Source organism: Pristiophorus japonicus, chromosome 22 (assembly GCF_044704955.1).
Source record: "Pristiophorus japonicus isolate sPriJap1 chromosome 22, sPriJap1.hap1, whole genome shotgun sequence".
In the NCBI taxonomy this organism is placed as follows: domain Eukaryota; kingdom Metazoa; phylum Chordata; class Chondrichthyes; family Pristiophoridae; genus Pristiophorus; species Pristiophorus japonicus.
The window spans coordinates 38,568,171-38,587,245 of NC_091998.1; the positions used below are offsets into that span (position 1 = coordinate 38,568,171).

The 19,075-nt window shown below is 44.4% G+C and overlaps 1 protein-coding gene across 1 annotated transcript in view; it reads right to left on the reverse strand.

The window, feature by feature from the left end:
* Positions 1-771: 771 nt before the first annotated feature.
* The window catches only part of LOC139234616 (scavenger receptor cysteine-rich domain-containing protein DMBT1-like), a 52,416-nt gene continuing 34,112 nt past the window's right edge, over positions 772-19,075 (reverse strand). Inside the window, exons 6-18 of the mRNA XM_070865303.1 lie at positions 13,430-13,744; positions 10,558-10,872; positions 7,449-7,763; positions 6,018-6,335; positions 5,857-5,934; positions 5,451-5,768; positions 5,275-5,316; positions 4,993-5,109; positions 3,950-4,057; positions 2,934-3,044; positions 2,314-2,442; positions 1,742-1,901; positions 772-1,349 (exon numbers count right to left, since the gene is read on the reverse strand). Coding sequence (XP_070721404.1) covers positions 1,346-1,349; positions 1,742-1,901; positions 2,314-2,442; positions 2,934-3,044; positions 3,950-4,057; positions 4,993-5,109; positions 5,275-5,316; positions 5,451-5,768; positions 5,857-5,934; positions 6,018-6,335; positions 7,449-7,763; positions 10,558-10,872; positions 13,430-13,744 — 2,330 coding nt within the window. The 3' untranslated portion in view covers positions 772-1,345. The remainder of the gene's footprint in view (positions 1,350-1,741; positions 1,902-2,313; positions 2,443-2,933; positions 3,045-3,949; positions 4,058-4,992; positions 5,110-5,274; positions 5,317-5,450; positions 5,769-5,856; positions 5,935-6,017; positions 6,336-7,448; positions 7,764-10,557; positions 10,873-13,429; positions 13,745-19,075) is intronic.

The window sequence follows — 19,075 nt, forward strand, 5'->3', positions numbered from 1 at the left end:
TGGGATAGAAGAGGAGACGAGATCAGAGATTGTCTGGGAAATCATGGTCTATTAGAGGTTGGAGGAGATATCAACGAGTTCGTGTTTAGGCTTCACAAAGTAGAGTTCATTTCACCAAACAACAACTGGGTTGCCAGGGTTGGATTTGAGATAACGGAGTGCTGAAAATTGACAAGGGCATAGCTCAGAGTGAGGGAATGATACATTTAATCACTCCCACCCTCCATCCTTTGAACAAACCTTAACCCTTTGATCGCTCCATGCCCCTCCCCCTTTCCAGACTCTCTATGCTTAAAAACACGGTTATTCTCCACCACTTTACATTACTGAAGTAAGGTCATTGACATGAAGCGTTAGCCCTGTTTCTCTTAAAGATGCTGCCTGACCTGCTGAGTGTTTCCAACATTTTCTGTTTCTATTTATAACAATTGTCACCTTCTGCTGGTAGATACCGGTCATTGCAGCAGTATTACAGATGGAATCAGGATCACCACCAGCTGGAGAACTGCACGGTGCAATCGGTCTCCTGATAGAGAGGAATAATTACTCAGCTGCTGAATAACTGGAATATTTAACATTTAGAACTAAAGTCCAAAAAGAGTGGCCTGTAAATTCTGATCAGATTCTCGTGCTCTCCAGCCATACTCCGGAATCCCCAGGGATAGGTACAATAAAACTACACCGGAGTGGATCTCGGAATTGTTGTATGTTTAGTTACTGAATATAAAGAAGACATTAGTATCGACAAAGGCACAAATACCAAATAAAATATTCAATAAATGCATCTTTTATTTTAACATTTTTAACGTTGTACACTTGCATTATCAGACTGCAGCAGTTTTTACAGATCGAGTATACGGCAGTAGATGGGGCACTGCCAATAAAGGGAGATAAAACAAAGACCATTCATTTGACCCCCTGCAGCTTCGAAACATTATTTAATGGGATACGAACAAGTAAAGAGATTACAAAAAGAAGTTCCCATGAGCACTTCAATAATAAACACAGGTTTTTAAATCTCTGTTACAGATTTGGTTAATCCATGCAGAGCAGTGTTTTACAGTATAAATACAGACAGAGCAATAATCCGAAATACATTCTCTCTCTTTTACCATTTTTAATTAAACAGAACACAGACAAAATATGAAGAAACACGAAATCTATTGACTTCAACACAAAATAACATGGCGATGAAGTAAAGGGATGTTTATGCCGTGACGAGAAGCACATTCAGCATGTTCACACTGTTGGAAACGTTAATGGATTTTCTCAGCTTTAAAACAGAATATTTCCCGCCAGGCTGTGGCACGCCTCAAGACATCTCATCCTGGAATTTAAATTCATTTTACCTGAAATTTAAAAAAACATGCATTCAGAGAGACAGAGACCGAGATAAAAAGAGGGTTAAAGCAATTCCCACCAACACACAATGCAAACAAATGTAACATTTTTTTTACTCCGCATTTTATGCTCTCTGCTATTTCACTGCAACTCGCCTTTGTTAAATAATAAATGAACAGCAAGTTCTCTGATACTTTCAGTGTCCTTAACTGTAGTAAATACACCCGCCATTATCAGAGAATAGGATTAAATACAGCCAGTCTAAAGGGGTATTTTACTGCAACAGTAAATACACAGCATGTTCTCTGATGCTTTCAGTATCATTGAAGTTTGAGCACACTGCCCATTAACACCCAGCAGAGCCCGCCCAGGATTGGACACTCTCCAGCACTGCTCTTACCGGCTTGCCGTAGATGTTGTAAGATTTTGAGGCTCACAGTCACTGGCCTTCGGTGGCGGAACGACCGGGGTTGCGAACGTGTCACAAGGAAGGTCGGCATTGTTACCAGGTGTGGAAGGGACCGGTAAACCGGGATCAGCGTGGGTCTGAGAGCTGAATACTGTGGGGAGACAGATAATGTATTAAGGATGGCATTAAAACCGGGATCAGTGCGGATCATCTATGTGTGGCAACAGCTAGATTTGTTGATCTGTGAATGGAAAATCATTGTTTCCTGCCCACACCCCAGGCTGTGTTTTACCGCTGGGTGACAGCAGGCGAGGTGCATCGAATATGGGAGAATTGGGCGGTTGAGATTGAGCACTGAAAGGATTCCCGGTTGGAGTGTTAACAAGGGAGATATTACACACTGAGCAGCATCAGCATCTCTTCTCTAGAACAGGTACAGCTTTGTTTATTGTCATTTTCTGTAATCACAACATTCACTGTCCGTTGCAATGGCATTCAAACAGCGCCAGTCCATCCCTACACAGAGGGCTGGTGACTGCGGGACTGACAGAGATTCTACTCACCGAGAGTGGAGAGATCACCGCCGGCACTTCCGAGTGTGGCATCATCAGGACCGCAGTCCAGCAGCAAATGACCGCCTTGAGTATCAGTGACTCCACTCTCAGCATCGTCATAATCGCCCGGAACCGGTCCTGGGAGCAAAGAGAGATTTCCACTGAAACCAAATGCGAGCACTGTGTATCCGGAATGATATTATAAATCAATCTACGCAGGCCTTGCAGGGTGGGAGAGTGCACCAATTGTGGACTTCCGGTGAAGTGGCATTAGCTGGCGGGGAAAGATTGGACCATGTCGTGTCGAGATATTTTACCCTCAGTCTTAAAGTCACACATATCACACTGAATCACTCACCCAACCTGCCCGCACATTTCACACAGAGCCGTTTAGGAAACAGTTTGAACGGAATGTTTCGTTCATCATACTACTGGTTCCAATCCACATGATTTTGTTTCAAGTCCAAAGTAGTGCCAGAATATCTCGAACTAACATCCTCTCCACTACTACGGGCCCTTGGCAATGTCACTTTTTGGCGAATAAGCTCCGATATCCTTAGGTGTTGGTTTTTAATTATAGGTAGTGTGATGTCCAAAAAAGAGATTGTAGGAAGTAAAATTTTACCCACCATGAATACTGGAGGAGTTCCTTTGAGGATTTTCAGATCCCGGATCAGCGTCACCCCAAATGTCACTGGTGTAATAATCAATATGATTGAGGGAGACGTTAGAACCAGACACTGTCAAACACAAAAATAGATTGTTATTGGACAGATTGATTGAGACATCGGAGCAGACAACATAAGAGCATCATTGTCCCTGTGACAACATCCTGGAATTTGGTAACTGACACCATTGTGGGAGATGGTTCACCACAAGGCCTGAAGTGGTTCAGGGGGAAGACCCACCACCGCTGTATCAAGGCAACTCGATGGTCCATAAATGTCGGCCCTCCCAGTGAGCGGATACAATAATGCACAGTACAGCCAGTTCGTACAGCTAATATCTCAGGTATTGGTGCAAAACAAATCGCATATAAAATAGTCTGTTTATACAGAGAGTGTGAGTGGGGATCCCTGATCCAATTTGCCCCCCTCCCTGCCACCTCACCGCCAACTTTCATTTCCGGAGACTCTAAAACCGCCCGCGGTCACTTCAGAATCCGGCTCTCGCCCCCAACTTCTCCCCCTCTCTCTCCCGAGACCCCTGCCCAACGATGAAGCGGCTGTCACCTCCCAAAGGCAGCGACTAAGTTTGAAATTGGTTAATTGGAGTAAAATGAAATGTGAGGAACAGAAAGTCCAAGGTCAGTAAACACAATAAATATTATAAAGGTTAAGCGACAGTGAAGGGGTGAAGATGGATCCAGTCGGTTTGTAGCTTCAGCGAATCTGCTGGCGATTTAAAACCGGCCGGAAAACCCGTTCTTTGAGCAATCCCGACCAGTGGGAATTGTCCCAAGCCCATTGCGGGACAGACTGTAGACGCGGACACAGAGACACTGTCACTGTGATAGGACTCCTTCACCTGGGGACAGTGAGCGGGCTGCTGAGCCTGTCCACTCAGTACATTGACCATTAAAAGCGATCATTAAGGAGGGGACATTTGTCCCGTGAAGATTCGGTATCAGACAGAAAATACAGACCTGAACCCTGGGACAGAGCAGAATCCTCGCCAGGTGGAATATTCTCAATCTCTTCGTAAATTGCTTGGTACAATCCAGCAAGTGACTCCCTGCCGCCAGTGACAGTACCTGTTGCAGGGAGGATGGGAGATTAACATTGTGTCGCACTACACGCGCGTTTCACATGAATTCATCTGCGAATAAATCCAAACCACAGAGATGGTGATAGTCAAGGGACAAAATCAGTGAGCGTGAATGTGAAGGAGTTGTGGTTTGTGTGTGTTTCCGTGTGTGTGTCTCTGTATAGACACACGTTCAGCACCAGCAGGCAGCGTCCAATTGTATTGACCTCGGGAAGACGAAGTGAGCGAGTTTGAGGAGAAATCGAGCCGATCGCTCGGTTAAGGGGCCACACGGGGAATTCCGCTGTAGAGGTAGGGTGAAGTTGACTGATCTCTGTGGACAGCGTCAGTTTGGATCAGTCAGTGAGGAGTTCATGGTACTTTGTCATGTCCCGTCAGTGTGACAAGTGACGTGCTGTGTACACAGGCAGGAGTGTGTTGGTGGGTGAGATGAGTGCGATAGTTGTGTTGGGATGTATAATAATCACGAGCGAATGCAGAACGTCCTATAAAGCTCTTAACATGACCGACAGAACCCAGTCAGAGTTCGGGATTGGCCATTCGGACCCAGAAACTGAAGGGGTGGACCAGATACCCAATGGATGCAGGAAGAGTTACAGACAAATAATAACTGAACGCACAGCCCAAACTGTTCAATTAAACTTTCTGTTCCATTGTTGCAGTTAGTAAATTCTTCTGGAATCTCATGTACCGGCTGGTGAACTGGGACAATGAATGTGGACACTTTAAATAACTATCCATTTTAAATTTCCAATGATATTATTCCGGCAGCACATGCAATGGAATAAACCACCATTTACGATTTATTTCTAACAAGACCATGTGACACCCCATGGGAAAACTGTAATGAACTGGAGACTCGCCAGGATATGAAGCGACCTGCGATGAAGTGTTCGTTCAGGGATAAGATTTGAGCCTCACCTCTTCTTGCTGACTTTCTCTGTCTTACCGCCATCAGTGCGATCAGCTCACCGATTAGAAGGATTCCGAGGGTTATGCAGACGGCAACAGGGATGGATGTGGTTTTACCTCCCTGTTCTAATCACATGAGATAATATTTTTTTTTAAATGTTTCAGTCAATTTTAAACCGCACACATATTTTAGAAAAATTAACAAAGCGATGAAAATGTGAATAATACCAATGCTACGAATACGAACGCTAACCTTAATACCAGTAATAGTACCCTGATAATGCTAAGTACCTGCAGATGTGGATGGAAAATCAGCAGAAGCCAAATCGAGCTCTGTGGAATACATTGTAGAAATATTTCATGAACTACAAATATTAGGATTTTACATTAAAATGGTTAACATTTTCTTAATTTCCAAAATCAATGAGCCACGTTCACAGAAGGAGGAAACCTCCTGCGACCCTTACCGGAACAGATCACACTGGCACCTTCCTTATGATTACAGTCACGTTGACCTGGCGGTGAGGAACGACAGTCGGACAGAAAGGATTCACTTCCGGTGCACTTCACCTCATCCAACGAGATAACTCCGTCACCCTGGGCAAATGCAGCCCCTCCTGCGGCCAATAGAGCGAGGCCGCAACCCAGCTGTCTGCAGACAACATTGGCATCGGCCATATCCCAGGAGTCATCACACACCGTGCCCCAGCTGTTATTGGACAATATCTCCACTCTCCCGGAGCAGTTGGTGTTGCCTCCAACCAGACGCAAGGGTTGTCCCGAGTCTATCAAAGGGAATCATTGATTGTTATGTATTTAGTCCAAGCCAGGAACACAAGTCAGATAGTTAGTATAACGAATGGAGGGAAGCACCTGGTGAATGTCCATGTTTAGAACCAGATTCTGGAACGCAGACCCTTGAACTGTGGGATCCCTCCAGCCCCAGGGCTTCTGTTGAGAAGAGAAACATGCTGACTGTATTACACCTTAATGTTTGGAATGACACCCGCACATTGACAGGTTCGTCGAGTTACCTGAACACACAACACCGGCATCCTCCCCGTGATGACAGTTGTGTTCACCCCACGGGTCAGACTGACACTGCCAAAGGGTCAACTCGTGTGAATTACATTCCATCTCATCGAGCCAAATGGGTCCGGATCCCGCTCCGAATGACCAAGTGCTATACTGAATAGATAGGAGGGGGCCGCACTGTAACTGTTTACAGATCACCTCTGCATCATGTCGATCCAGTTTATCGGAGCACACAGTTCCCCAGGTCCCATTGTAGAACACTTCCACTCTGCCCTCACAGCGATGCTTTCCTTTCACCAGCCGCATCTCTTTGTGCTCTGTCAACGAAACAGGAAATATCCAATTTGTTCTATTGATAGCTCCTTGTATGTTCATATTGCACAACACATGTTGCACGGTTGTGTTCAGTGGTCATCGGTAATTATTTCAGAAATTTAAAAGAAAAACATCTACAATTCGAACAAATAATGAAGAATAGTCAACACGGATTTCAAAGGGGAAGGGCGTGCTTGACCAACCTTACTGAATTCTTTGAAGATGTTACAGAAAGAGTAGGCAAGTGTAATTCAGTAGGTGTCATGAGTGGATTTTCAAATGTCCTTCGATTAGGTACCACATAGTAGAATCATGATTAAGGCCAGAGCATGTGTAGTCAGAGCACAAGTAGCAGAATGGATAGCCAGCTGGCTACTAAACAGAACACGGAATCGTGGTTAAAGGTAGTTAATCAGACTGGCGGAGGTTGATAGCTGATGTTCCACAATGATCGGCGCTGGGACCACTGCTACACATCATTTATATAAACAACTTGGGACTTGGAAATCGTAAGCACAACTTCAAGATTTACGAGCGATAGCAAAATGGGCGACGGTGGTCGTGGGTATAGTTAATACTGAGGAAGACTGCAACAAAATACAAGACTTTAATAAATGGGCGGATTTGGCAAATTAATTTTAATATAGATAAGTATGAGCTGATGCAATTTGGTCGGAGGAATAATACTCCTTGGAAAATAGGAGTCTAAATGGGGTACAGGAGCTAACGGATACAGATTCACCAATAATCAAAACTAATGGAGACAAAAGCTAAGGACCATAAATGAAATAGGGAATTTAGGAGAATGTGCTTTACCCAGAGAATGGTTAGAATATGGAACTTGGACCACGTGAAATAGTTAAGGCGACAGCACAGATGCCTTTTATGTGAAGCTGGATAAGCGCATGAAGGGGAGAGGAATAGAACGCTATGTAGATTGGGTTAGATAAAGCACGGTTGGAGGATGTTGGTGTGTAGCATAAACACCAGACTGACCAGTTGGGCCGAATGGCTTGTTTCTGTACTCCAAGTTGTATGTTATGCTATGTATTATCTCCCGTGTGATGCCTCGCGTATAACACTGCAGAAGATGAGCAGACGGAAAGCGTCCTTACCTGAGCACATTAACCTCACATCTTCTTTACGATCACAGTCGTGATTACCCCACCCAGTTGACGGACATTCCCACAGAAACGATTCGTTACCCGAACAGTTTAGTTCATCCAACCAAACTGGGCCTGAACCTGGTCCACAAAAAGCAGGAAGAGTCACGTTCAATACATTTCCGCAACTCAGCTGTCTGCAAACCACGTCAGCGTCGGCCCGGTCCCAGGAATCGTCACAAACTGAGCCCCAGATCCCATTGTAATAAACCTCCACTCGCCCAGCACATGGGCTTCCACCGTCCGACAGCCTTAACTGCACGTGTTCTGTTGGGCAATAATACAGGAGGGTTATACTTCCAATACACATTAACCACTTCACTCAATACAATCCATTCCACCTTCTCCAGCTAAAGAAATCTGTCTTTTTAATGTGCCTGTGAAAGGTAAATGAAACTATATATTATAACTGCCAACACTTAAATATTATTTAGTTTGTCTGGCATTTACACCCATCTCCTATTTCCTTTAACTTCAGTCTCATGTTTATTTCACCGGATACCTCCGTGTCTTACTAGTTTACAGTCTTATCCACAACCCTACTTAATACTTCACCTGGCTCCTGCAGAATACAACGTACACAAGTCCAACCCTTGAACATCGGTTTTCCAGTACACAGTATCTAAGTGTAGAAAGATGTTCTGGGCTGTACTGATGTACGTTCCAACAGGCTGTATAACTTACATCAGAAAACCCTCGGAACATCTGCCTATAATTAGATATTGCATAATTTAATTTACAAAATTTCAATATCAAAAAATCTACCTGCTTTAATATGCTGTATAATGAAACTGACACCAAAACATCTGTCGACATTTATACACGGCGTAATATAACTTATACCAATACAACTCCAGCGCATCTATCTAGACTTATATGCTGCACAATGCAACTGACTTGTAATCTCGTTGCGCCTTTGACCGCCGAACTGAGCTTCCAATCCCCTATGATCTTCGTCACAAAGCCCGCCTATTTCCACCTCCGTTTCATCGCCCACCTCCGTCCCTGCCTCAGAACCATATATTCCAATGTTTTCTGGCCGGCCTCTCGTCCTGCACCTCCATAAACTTCAGCTCACACAAATCTCTGTTGTCTGACCCGCACCAAGTCGCACTCCCCAGCAGCCCCGTGCTCGCTGACCTACATTGTTTTCCCGTTCGCCAATGCCTCCAGTTTTAAATTATCATCCTCATGTTCAAATATCCTAAAGGTCTCGCCTCGCCCTCTCAATGGGCCCAAGTTTCGGCCTCAGTTGCTCCTGATTTTTTGGAGCAACTGGTGTAGAACGGAGTTTCTTAGAAATTCAAATTCTCGGCATTTAGTTTGCTCCAGTTCTAGGCAGTTAGAACAGTTTCACTTTGGAACAGAATTTCTCTCTCAAAAGGGGGCGTGTCCGGCCACTTACGCCTGTTTTCAAAGTTTCGGCAGTGAAAACTTACTCCAAACTAACTTAGAATGGAGTAAGTGAAGATTTTTGTATGCTCTCAAAAACCTTGTCTACATGTTAGAAAATCAGGCGCAGGGAATGGGGGTGGGGGGGGGGGGGTGGAGGGTTTAAAGGGAAGTTTACAAACATTAAACACTTCAGTTTTACAAATAAAGAGCCATCAATAATAAATGATAAAAACTTCAATAATCAAAAGAAATTAATAAGAAATTTTTTTTTTAAATCAATAAAGTATTTTCTACTTACCGACTACAGCACCGGGAGCCCTCCAACAGCGGGATGCCCCGCCCAGTGTGTCTGACGAGGCAGAGAGGGGGGGAAGGCAAAGGGGGCGAAAAGGATTAGGCTGGGGGGGGGGGGGGGGGGGAGGAGAAGCCGGAGGAGAAGAGGAGAGAGGAGAGGTGGTGGGAGGGGGTGGGAGGCTGAACGGGCCGGGCCCAAAACTTCGGGCAGGGCCCGTCCCCAGCACCAGATTTACAGGAAGGTGGCAGTGGGTCGGGAGCGCGGGTCAGGTCGGCGGGAGCGCGGGTCAGGTCCAGTCCAGTCCGGGGGCGGGGGGGGGGGGAAGTGTGAGTCGGGTCCGGTGGTGGGGGGGGGGGGGGGGGAAAAAGAGAGTAGGGAGCAGGAATCGAGTTGGGTCGGGAGGAAGCAGGAGCTGGACGTGGGAGGAGCCGTATTCACGCAGCCCCAGTGAGGCCATTCGGCCAGGGCTAGGGGTTGCGTGCTTTGGGCCCCTCCCACACAGTTTTGGGCGCTTGGAGGTACTGCACATGCGCGCCCACTGTAGTGCGCATGTGCAGCGGTCCCGGCACGGTTTTCAGCGCAGGGACCTAGCTCCGCCCCCTACAGCTCGTGCTGCGCCGCGCCCAACTCCAGAGGACCTGCAGGGAGCCGGAGAATCTAAGCTTTTTTTAGGCGCACTTTGTGGCGCGAAAAACGGGCGTCCTGGTCGGGGCTGCGCCATTCTAGCCCGAAACTTGGGCCCAATATAACCGCCTCAAAAACTAATCATTTCTCGACCTCTGCTTTTTCTCCTTATCTTGCACCCTTGTGTATTACACACTTCCTCCGCTCGCAATTAGCTACCGTGCCTTTAGCCGTCTCGGCCGCAGTATCAGAAATCTCTCCATAAACATCTCCGCCCCTCAGAGAAACATAGAACATAGGTGCCCCACTCCTGCCTTCTCTCCATAACCCCTGATCCCTTTAGCCGTAAGGGCCACATCTAATTCCCTTTTGAATATATCCAACGAACTGAACTGAACAACTTTCTGTGGGAGAGAATCCATTAAGACACCCTCTTGCAATCTACTCTTCTGACCAAGCTTATCGTCATCCGTTCTAATATATCCTTGCTTGGTTCTGTATTAGTGCATTGCTGCATGAATATGCTCTTGCGAAACACCATGTGAGGTTTGTATTTGTTAAAGGCGCTATTACAATGCAAGTTCTCATTGTTGTTCAGTTCTGCCGCGTCCACTCGTTCTACATTTGACCCCCCGAGTTACATAACTGGCTGGAGAGACACGAGGAACAAGTGATCTTTTTTACCACTGTACTCAGCAGATTAGGAATTCCCCTTTATGGTTCGGTAACATTGAACAATTTGGTCACCTGAGCACAGGACCCCGACGCCGACGCTGTCAGTGAAAAGCGGATTCAATGTGAATGAGCTACAGTTCTGGAGCTGCGCCTCGTTTCCTTCACACTGGACATCATTCACCCACACGGGCCCCTCACTCTCTCCGTACTTTGAAGAATTATAAGCGGCTATCGCAGAGCCGCAGTCCAGCTGTCTGCAGACCACGTTGGCATCATTTATGTCCCAGAGCTTGTCCTGCACTCTCCCCCAGCGGCCGTTGTAGTAAATCTCCACTCGCCCGTCACAGCGGCTTCCCCCATTGGTCAGTCTCGGCGGCCAACCTTCATCTAAAATAAGACACACATTGAGACAACGGGTAAACTGAAGCAAATATCCCATAATTTACAAACTCTGACCCTGACAGTTTTATTATGAATGATATTGGTTGCATTGCTGTAATAATTACCGGGAAGGCTTGTAGGCAGATCCTGTAACCCATTACCTTTTCTCAGTGAATACATTTGGGAGAGATACCCTGCAGTCTCCGGTGGCTAAGGCGGGTAAATTTAACCTGGGCGGGGGCGGGCGGGGGAGGCAGCGAGTGGCTCAGGCCGGCTGTTGATGTGCTGTGATCTAAGGCAGGAGATGGTCTTTAAATGGCTGCGGTTCATCTTATCCAATATGGAGAGAAACAAACAGAAGTTTCAATTTACAGAGCATTTCAATGCGCTTCCCACGACATCCCAAAGCGTGTAGCAGCTACGGGAGAGAATTTACGATGAAGACAACACTGAGATAACGGACTAGTTGCGTGATACGTTTTATGCAGGGCGCCGGGAGAACTGTAAAATCCGTGAAATAATCCGTGATGTACATCATGATATATTTCCATCTCTATTCAATATATTGTGCTCAATGTAATGGATATTAAAACTCATCTCGCAGGCAATACATTAACACAGAGCTTTCAATGAAAACACAACTGATCTCTGCGGAGAATTGTATGTTGATTGATATATTAACCCAGTCGGATTTATAACGGACACACAATCAAAATACTGCGGATGCTGGAATCTGAAATAAAAACAGGCAGCGTCTGTGGAGAGAAAAACAAAGTTAACGTTTCAGGTCGATGACCCTTCGTCAGAACTGGAGAGTTTTTGAAAATAACACGTTGCCAAGAAGCACTGAAAGGGGGAGGGGAAAACGAACAAAAGGGAAGGTCTGTGATAGGGTGGATGGCAGGAGGATTTGAGACAAAAGGGATGATGGGCCGAATTGAAATGCTAATGGCAGGAGTTAGATAAAGGTTAGTCTAGAGAGCATGAGATTGGCGGAATAATAACCAGCTGCCAATGGAGATAAAGAATGAAAAACATATGATGGGCGGGGGCGAGGGGAAAATCGATCCAAAGATGGGCAGAGGTTCTGCTCTGAAATTGTTGAACTCGACGTCGAGTCCAGAAGGCTGTCAAGTGCCTAAACTAAAGATGAAGTGCTGTTCCTTGAGCTCGTATTGAGCTTCATTGGAACAGCGCAGGAGTCCAAGGTTGGAGATATCAAAGTGGGCGTGGAGTGGAGAATTAAAGTGACAGGTGACCGGAAGCTTAGGGGCACACTTATGGACTGAATGGAGGAATTTCGCAAAGTGCTCACCCAATCTGCGCTTGGTCTCCCCAATGTAGAGGAGACCACACCGTGAGCAGCGAACACAGTATACTAAATTGAAAGAAGTACAAGTAAATCGCTGCTTCATCTGGACGGAGTATTTGGTCTCTGGATAATGGGAAGGAGGAGGTAAAAGGGCAGGTGTTTCATCTCCTGTGCCTGCAGGTGCCATGGGAAGGGGAGGGGAACTGGGGGTGACTGTGGAATGGACCAGGGTGTCGCAGAGGGAGCGGTTTCTTTGGAATGCTGAGAGTGGCGGGGAAGATGTGATTGGTAGTGGGATCACGCTGGTGGTGGCAATGGTGGAGAATGATCAAATGAATGTGGAGGTTAGTGGGATGAAAGTTCAGGCCAAGGGAAACCCTGTTGTGGTTCTGAGAGGGAGGGGAAGGGGTGAGAGCAGAGGTGTGGGAAATAGAACGGACATGGTCGAGGACCATGTTAAACATGGTGGAGGAGAATCCTGGGTTGATAAAAAAAGGAAGACATGTCAGTGGCACTAGTGTGAAAGGTGGCGTGACATGTCAGTGGCACTAGTGTGAAAGTATTTATAACAGTTTCAATTCAAAAGTATTTACAATGGTATTATATAGTAGTTACAGCCCAGAAGCAGCCAATTCGGTCCAACAGGTTCACACTACATCAAACCCTTTCAACACATCCGTCGCTTCCAGTTTTTTCTCATACTCTTAGCTAGCTTCCTCTTAAATACATTTATGCTATTCTCCCAAAGTATTCCATGTGGTAGCAGTTTCCACATGCTTACTACTCTGAGTAAAGAAGTTTCTCCTGAATTCATTGTTGGCTTTATTGGTGACAGTCTTACATTGATGGCTCCTAGTTTTGGACTTCCAAACATGTAGAAAAATCTTCTCTAAATGTAGCATATGGAGCCACTTCATAATTTTATACTGTTTCTTCATATTTTAACTGCTAACATTTACAGCGGTTTCAATACAATTGTAACATTTCCATTGTGTAGCAGTCGCCCCGTTTTGCTGTTTGAACATTTCTGCCAGCAACCTTCGGTGCGGATTCTGGAAAAGCTGTGGATTCACCCGGACAGAGATAAACTCCGTAAGTGACACATTCATTGATTACATATGTGCTGAATTGAAAAGCTTTGCTTCATTACTAATTAACTTGAGACAATTCGGCCGACAAACTCAGACTCTCAGTTTCAAGGGAAACATGTACAGTTGGTATATTGCATTTCAGTAGATCGAGAGAACTCACCCGAGCAGATGACACTGGCGTCATTTCCATGTGAGCAGCTAAACTGATCCCAGGATGAAACCAGACAATCCCACAAGCGGGACTCGTTCCCCCGGCACCTGTAGTTCTCCTTCCACACTGGGCCAGTTCCCTCCCCAAAGTGAGCTGCTCCCGGGGTTGCGGTTACTGCCCCACACTGAAGGTGCTCACAGACCACGCTGGCGTCCTCTAAACCGAAGTAACCATCACACACCGTCCCCCACTGTGCTCTGTGTAGCACTTCCACCCGGCCAGAGCATCGGGAGCTCCCAGATACCAATCTGAGATCACTGTGACCTAAATAGTAATAGCAACAATAAATAATAATAATAATAAATAATAATTATTATTTATATTAATAAATATTATCATAATAATCATGGATACCATGGCAAAGCTTGAAACATAGAAAATAGGTTCAGGAGTAGGCCATTCGACCCTTCGAGCCTGCTCCACCATTCAATATCTGATCATGCATTTCAGTACCCCATTCCTCCTTTCTCTCCATACCCCTTGATCACTTTAGCCGTGTGGGTAACATCTACCCCCCTGTTGAATATATCTAACGAACTGGCTGCAACAACTTTGTGGTACAGAATTCCACATGCCGACAACTCTGAAGAAGTTTCTGCTCATCTCGGTCCCAAGTGGCTTACTCCTTATCCTTCGACTGTGACCCCTGGTCCTGAACTTCCCCAACATCAGGAACATTCTTCCTGCATCGAACCTGTCCAATCCCGTCAGAATTTTTAATATTTTTATGAGATCCCCTCTCATTCTTATAAATTCCATTGAATAAAGTCTTGTCGATCCAGTCTTTTTTCATTTGTCAGTCCTGTCATCCCAGGAATCAGTCTGGTGAACCTTCGCTACACTCCCTCAATAGCAAGAATGTCCTTCATCAGATTTGGAGACCAGAACTGTACACAATATTCAAGGTGTGGCCTTTCCAAGGCCTTGAACAACTGTAGTATGTCTTCCCTGCTCCTATACTCAAATCCTCTCGCTATGAAGGCCAACATGCCATTTGCCTTCTTCAGCACCTGCTGTACCTGCATGCCAACTTTCAATGACTGATGTACCATAACACCCAGGTCTCGTTGCACCTCCCCCTTTAACAAACTGTCACCATTCAGATAATAATCAGCCCTCCTGTTTTTACCACCAAAGTGGATAACCTCACATTTATCCACATCTGCCATGTATTTGCCCACTCACCTAATCTGTCCAAAATCACTCTGCAGCCTCTTAGTATCCTCCTCACAGCTCACACTGCCATGCAGCTGTGTCATCTGCAAACTTGGAGATAATACATTCAATTTCTTCATCCAAATCATTAATGTATATTGTAAATAGCTGGGGTCCCAGCACAGAACCTTGAAGTACCCCACTAATCACTGCCTACCATTCTTTAAAGGACCTGTTTATTCCTACTCTCTGCTTCTTGTCTGCCAACCAGTTCTCTATCCACGTCAGTACATTACCCCCAATACCATGTGCCTTAATTTTGCACACTAATCTCATGTGGGCCTTGCCAAAAGACTTTTGAAAGTCTAAATACACCGCATCTACTGGCTCCCCCTTACTACTTACATCCACTCTACAATTACATCCTCAAGAAATTCTAGAAGATATGTCAAGCATGATTTCCCTTACATAAATCCATGCTGACTTGGACCAATCCTGTCACTGCTTTCCCATCCTTAATAATTGATTCCAACATTTTCCCCACCACCGATGTCAGGCTAACCGGCCCATAATTCCCTGTTTTCTCTCTCCCTCATTTTTAAAAAGTGGTGTTACATTAGCTACCCTTCAGTTCATCGAACTGATCCAGAGTCGAAAGAATGTTGGAAAATGACCAACAATGCATCCACTATTTCTAGTGCCACTTCCTTAAGTACTCTGGAATGCAGACTATAAGGCTTAGGGCATTTATCAGCCTTCAATCCCATCAATTTCCCCATACAATTTGCTGACTAATAAGGATTTCCTTTAGTTCCTCCTTCTCGCTGGACCCTCGTTCCGCTAATATTTCCGGGAGGTTATTTGTATCTTCCTTAGTGAATTCTGGTGACAGCTCAATAAAGAGAACTATTAATACTAATACCATGACTGCTTCTACGAAATCTTCTGCTGCTAGTACTATTATTATACTATGACTGCTGTTATTACTACTGCTATGACTACCATTACTACTGATATTGCTATTCCTATCACCAGACCTATTAGCACTAATATTACTATAATACTGCTACTATTACTGATGCAGCTACTACTATTACTACTATAACTAGCTGGAATATAGGTACAGGAGTAGACCACGCAGCCCTGTGAGCCAGTTCCACCATTCAATTAAATCACGGCTCATCTGAAACTCAACTCAATTTTCCAAACTTTGCCCCATAATCCTTGACGCCATTACCTAAAACAAATCTATGAATCTCAGTCTTGAAACTTACAACTGTATTTTGGTGGAGCAAATTCAAAATTTCTGATTTTGCTTCTGACTGGCCTAGCTCCAACATTAACCTTCTTGCATTATGTTCTGGATTTCCACATCAGGGAAAGTATTTTCTCAGTGTCGATTCCTTGAAACTTTACTAATTTTAACCATCGCAATTACACCACCCCTCAGCTATCTAAACTCAAGGGCATCCGAACCAAATGTATGGGACTTATCTTCATAATTTAACACTTTTAGTCCTAGTATCACCCTGACAAATCTGCGCTGCACTCTCTCCAAGGCCAATATACCCGTCCTGATGTGTGGTGAATTTGGCTTAAAACAATACTCCAGATGGGGTCTGACTAAGGGTCTGTACAATGAAGCTTCACTTCCTCACATTTGCATTCCAGTCTGCTTGATATGAACTTTGACATTTCATTAGCACTTTTCATTAATTTTTGCTCCTTTGCACAAACATTTTGTTATTAGTCTGTCTGGGCAACCAACTTCCTTTGCTCCTCCACAGATTCTCGGCTCTAACCATTAAGACAACATTCGGACTGCTTTTTCTTCGATGGCCTGATATTTGCCCACATTTACCTCCACCTGCCACAGACTTGCCCACTCACGTGATCCGTTAGTGTTACGTTGTAACGTTTTAATCCCATCTACACAAGTTACTTTGCCTCCTAACTTAGTGTCATCTGCAAACTTGGTCCTAAATTCTCAATTCCTTTGTTGGAGTGGATTTTTGGACATATACTTGATTGTATACGGGACCAAACATTTGTTTTATTTTCCCCTTTAAATGAATTTTGTAAGGGATAATACTGATGCATTATGCTTTAAACAGTTAAACTTCAAGGTATAATGGCCTGGAGTTAATGGAGATTGGAAAGTAAGATAATGAACACTGGAGAGTTAAGTGCTGAGTATGTTTGTTTATATCGGTGTCAAAAGCCTGCACTTGTTTATACTGCCCTGTCACAATGTAGGATGGGTTATATCAAAAGCTTAGCCTTCGATAGTCAAAGCTTTGTAGTGCTAAAGCATGTGTTGTAAAGTGACGTAATTTGTAAGATAAAAGAACTTCACTGCAGATACCAATTTGAGTCGTGGTTCAGAGACAGGGGTCTCTAACACTTCTCCCAAAGTTTTGTCTCCGATTTAATAAACCTCTTTATATATATTATACAGTCTCGGAAATATTTTTCCACAACACCTTCATCCGAGTCATTACAAAAATGGAGAAAAGGTAAGACCCCAGTACAGATCCAATGAACAACAACATTTGCCACATCCCACTAATCAGAGATTTTCCCTTTATCCGTACTCCGTGTACTACCTCCCAATCAATTCCCAACCCATGTTCCATGATCACCTTCAATCCCGTGCACTTATTTTTGCTAATAATCTCTTTGCGGAACCATATCTAATGTCTTCTGGAAGACTAGAGACAACATCCAAGGACATCGTTCCTTTTTGGGACCACATCAAAAAACCAAGTACCTGGAATCACTGAATAATACAGTACAGAAGGAAAACAGTCAGCCACCGTACCTGTGCCAGCTCTTTGAAAGTGATATTTGATTAGTATCACACTCATGCACTTTCATAGCCCAGCATTTTTTTCCTCATCAAATACTTCTGAAATTCCCATTTGAAAGACATTATTGGCTCTGCTTCCACTAGCCTTTCCAATCCTGCATTCCAGATCAAAACTGCTCCCTGTATAATTTTTTTTTTTCCTGATGTTGCGTCTGGGTCTAAATCGGTTTCCTCTAGTTACTAAACTTTCTGCAACTAGAAACTATTTTTATTTATTTACTCTATAAAAAACTTCAGGATTTCGAACAACTTATCAAATCATCCCTTAATCTTTCCTTCTCAAAGGATAACAATTACAGTTCATCTATTCTCTCCACGTAACTGATTTTTTAAATACATGGTACCATTCAAATCAATCTCCTCGGCACCCTCTCCAAGGCCTCAAAATATTACCTAGTGTGGTGAAATGAATTGGCCAAAACGCTCCATCTGCAGCCTAAAAACAGAGTTTTATGCAGAATTAGCATAACTTCCTTTCTTTTGTACTTTAGGCCTCCACCTATAAAGCCAAGGATCCCCTCTGCATTTTTAATTTAATACTCAACTTCACCTGCCAATATAAAATACATAACCCCCCAGATCCCTATGCTCCTGCACGCACCGTTAACATTGTACCATTTAGTGTATATTGCCTTTGCTCCTTCTTCCTACTAAAATGAATCGCTTCACACTGTTCTGCGATAAATGTAATCTGCCAAGTGTCTGCCAATTTCACCAGCCTGCCTATGTCCCCCTGATGCCTATTACTATACCCCGTAAAATTCTTAATGCATTTCCAAGTTTCGTGTCAGTTGAAAAGTTTGAAATTACACGCTGTATAAACAAGTGCAGGTGATTAATATATATCAAACAGAGTATTACAATAAACACCAACCCCTGCGGGATACAACTGCGCTCTTCCCTCCAGCCCAAAAAACATTAGTTCACCACGACTCTCTGCATTTTTGTCCCTTTGCCATCTGCGTATCCACGCAGCCACTGACACTTTAATCCCATGGCTTTAATTTTCTAGCACATCAATTTGTGGTACTTTATCAAACGCATTTTAAAAGTCTATGTACACAACATGAACCAAACTACCATCATCAACCCTCTCAGGTAATTCATCAAGGAGTAAAATAACAGGAGGTCGAGGCCGAAAAATGGCCAGCAGCAGTCGAAGGAGCCACAGGAGCGGGAACGGGAGGTCGAGGCCTATAAAAAGGCCAGCAGCAGTCGGAGGAGTCAGCTGGTGCAGGGAGAAAAAGTTTCTAAAAAAAAACAAAATCGAAGTGTGATGTCACAGCCAAGCGGGTAAATGATTGGCTGGTGGACTGGTGAGTACTTTTCTTTTCTTTTTCTTTTCAGTAGGAAACATTTGGCATTGACATAAGTATGATCTGCCAGTAAATATATGTGATCTTTATTATCTAAGAAGAGCTAGTTAATTAAATCGGCTGTTTGCGGAATAGCGGCTGGGTGTGTTGTGCTAAGGTTTAGAGTTTAGTTCTACTTGATAGTTGCGAGTGTAACTAGAAGGATGGCAGGGCAGCTCAGTCCCGTGGATTGCAAATCCTGTGGCATGTGGGAAG